This window comes from Salmo salar, chromosome ssa17, assembly GCF_905237065.1.
Source record: "Salmo salar chromosome ssa17, Ssal_v3.1, whole genome shotgun sequence".
NCBI lineage: Eukaryota > Metazoa > Chordata > Actinopteri > Salmoniformes > Salmonidae > Salmo > Salmo salar.
The window spans coordinates 27,374,656-27,376,000 of record NC_059458.1 but is presented as its reverse complement, the minus strand read 5'-3'; the positions used below and the strand labels follow the sequence as shown (position 1 = coordinate 27,376,000).

Genomic DNA, 1,345 nt, shown 5'->3' with positions numbered 1-1,345 from the left:
ACTTCCTGCAAGTCAACAGGTGTTGTTGTTGTTGTTTACCAGAGCAGTTCCAGCCGGTAGGAGTCTGACAGAGGCTGAGGGAAGCGGTGGGAAAAGCTTGGAGCGGTCTCATCGGTATCCACATCACAACCGTCATGGCAGCGAGCCAAACCCGGTCAAACCTTGTCCATATCCACGACGGCGGGCGTCTGCGCTCGTGACGCCCTGCTCGGAGATGCATCTCATGGGCAGGAGTTGCACACTCTCTCCGGTGGCTTTTGGTCTGGGATGGAGGTCAGCCGAGGGAGAACACACATTTTCCGACACCGAGGGAGTCTGCGGTGCCGAGTCCCGCCGGCGGCTATACAGGTCTGAGTTGCTGCTGGTGGTTTGAAATGGTCCGATGCGCTGTGTGTGTGTGTGTGAGTGAGTGAGTGAGAGAGAGAGAGAGAGAGAGAGGGAGCGAGAGAGAGAGAGAGAGAGAGAGAGAGAGAGAGAGGGAGCGAGAGAGAGAAATAATCCTGAAATGAAAGTCTTCTAATCGTCTGGTTGAGCCACTACTCACGACTGTTTGGCAGTAGGTTGTAACTCTTCAGATGGTTTCCTCTTGGTGTCACTGTCACTCAGTGAAGATGTGATAGGCTAATGCCTGTGATGTCTGCGCGATTAGTTGCCTAGCAGGGGAGGAGGTGCCAAGGATATCCTAGAACTCCGATTGGTTTACGAGATGGGTGTGAATGTGAATATAGTGTGTGTGTGTGTGTGTGTGTGTGTGCATGGGGTACCGTGTGGTCAAGTGTGGCTCAATTGGTAGAGCATGGTGTTTGCAACGCCAGGGTTGTGGGTTCGATTCCCATGGGGGACCAGTATGGAAGAAAAAAAAAAACATGTATGAAATGTATGTGTTCACTACTGTAAGTCGCTCTGGATAAGAGCATCTGCTAAATGACGTAAATGTAACGAAATGTGTGTGATGTGAATGGGGGGGGGGTCTGTGCAGTGGCACAATTATTCAATTGACGTAGCTCCCACCAAAACTGGTTGTTGAAATTCAATTAAGCCCCTGAATCTCGTGAAACATGTTTCCTCTGGGCAGCTGGATGACACAAATAAAACAAAGAGTTGCCCAGACCTGTGGTTTTAAACTACCGGATCATATCAAACGCAGCTGGCTCCAGCGCATCACAATCAGGGATATTAACACTTACATCACACACACATACAGATGGATCTTTTTTTGCAGCTGCGTTAAATCAGATAACAGTGTTTGACTTCTCAGTTGAGAGGGAGAGAATATGTAGGTCCCTGGATCTATTTCTCTTTTCTCCTCAGGTCTCCACTTCACTTCTCACTGTGGTGTGTGTGT

The 1,345-nt window shown here is 49.4% G+C and overlaps 1 protein-coding gene across 1 annotated transcript in view; it reads right to left on the bottom strand.

Annotated features, from left to right (window-relative positions):
• Positions 1-650, bottom strand: part of LOC106575679 (tomoregulin-2) — a 6,233-nt gene extending 5,583 nt beyond the window's left edge. Inside the window, exon 1 of the mRNA XM_014152311.2 lies at positions 40-650. Coding sequence (XP_014007786.1) covers positions 40-220 — 181 coding nt within the window. The 5' untranslated portion in view covers positions 221-650. The remainder of the gene's footprint in view (positions 1-39) is intronic.
• Positions 651-1,345: the final 695 nt, after the last annotated feature.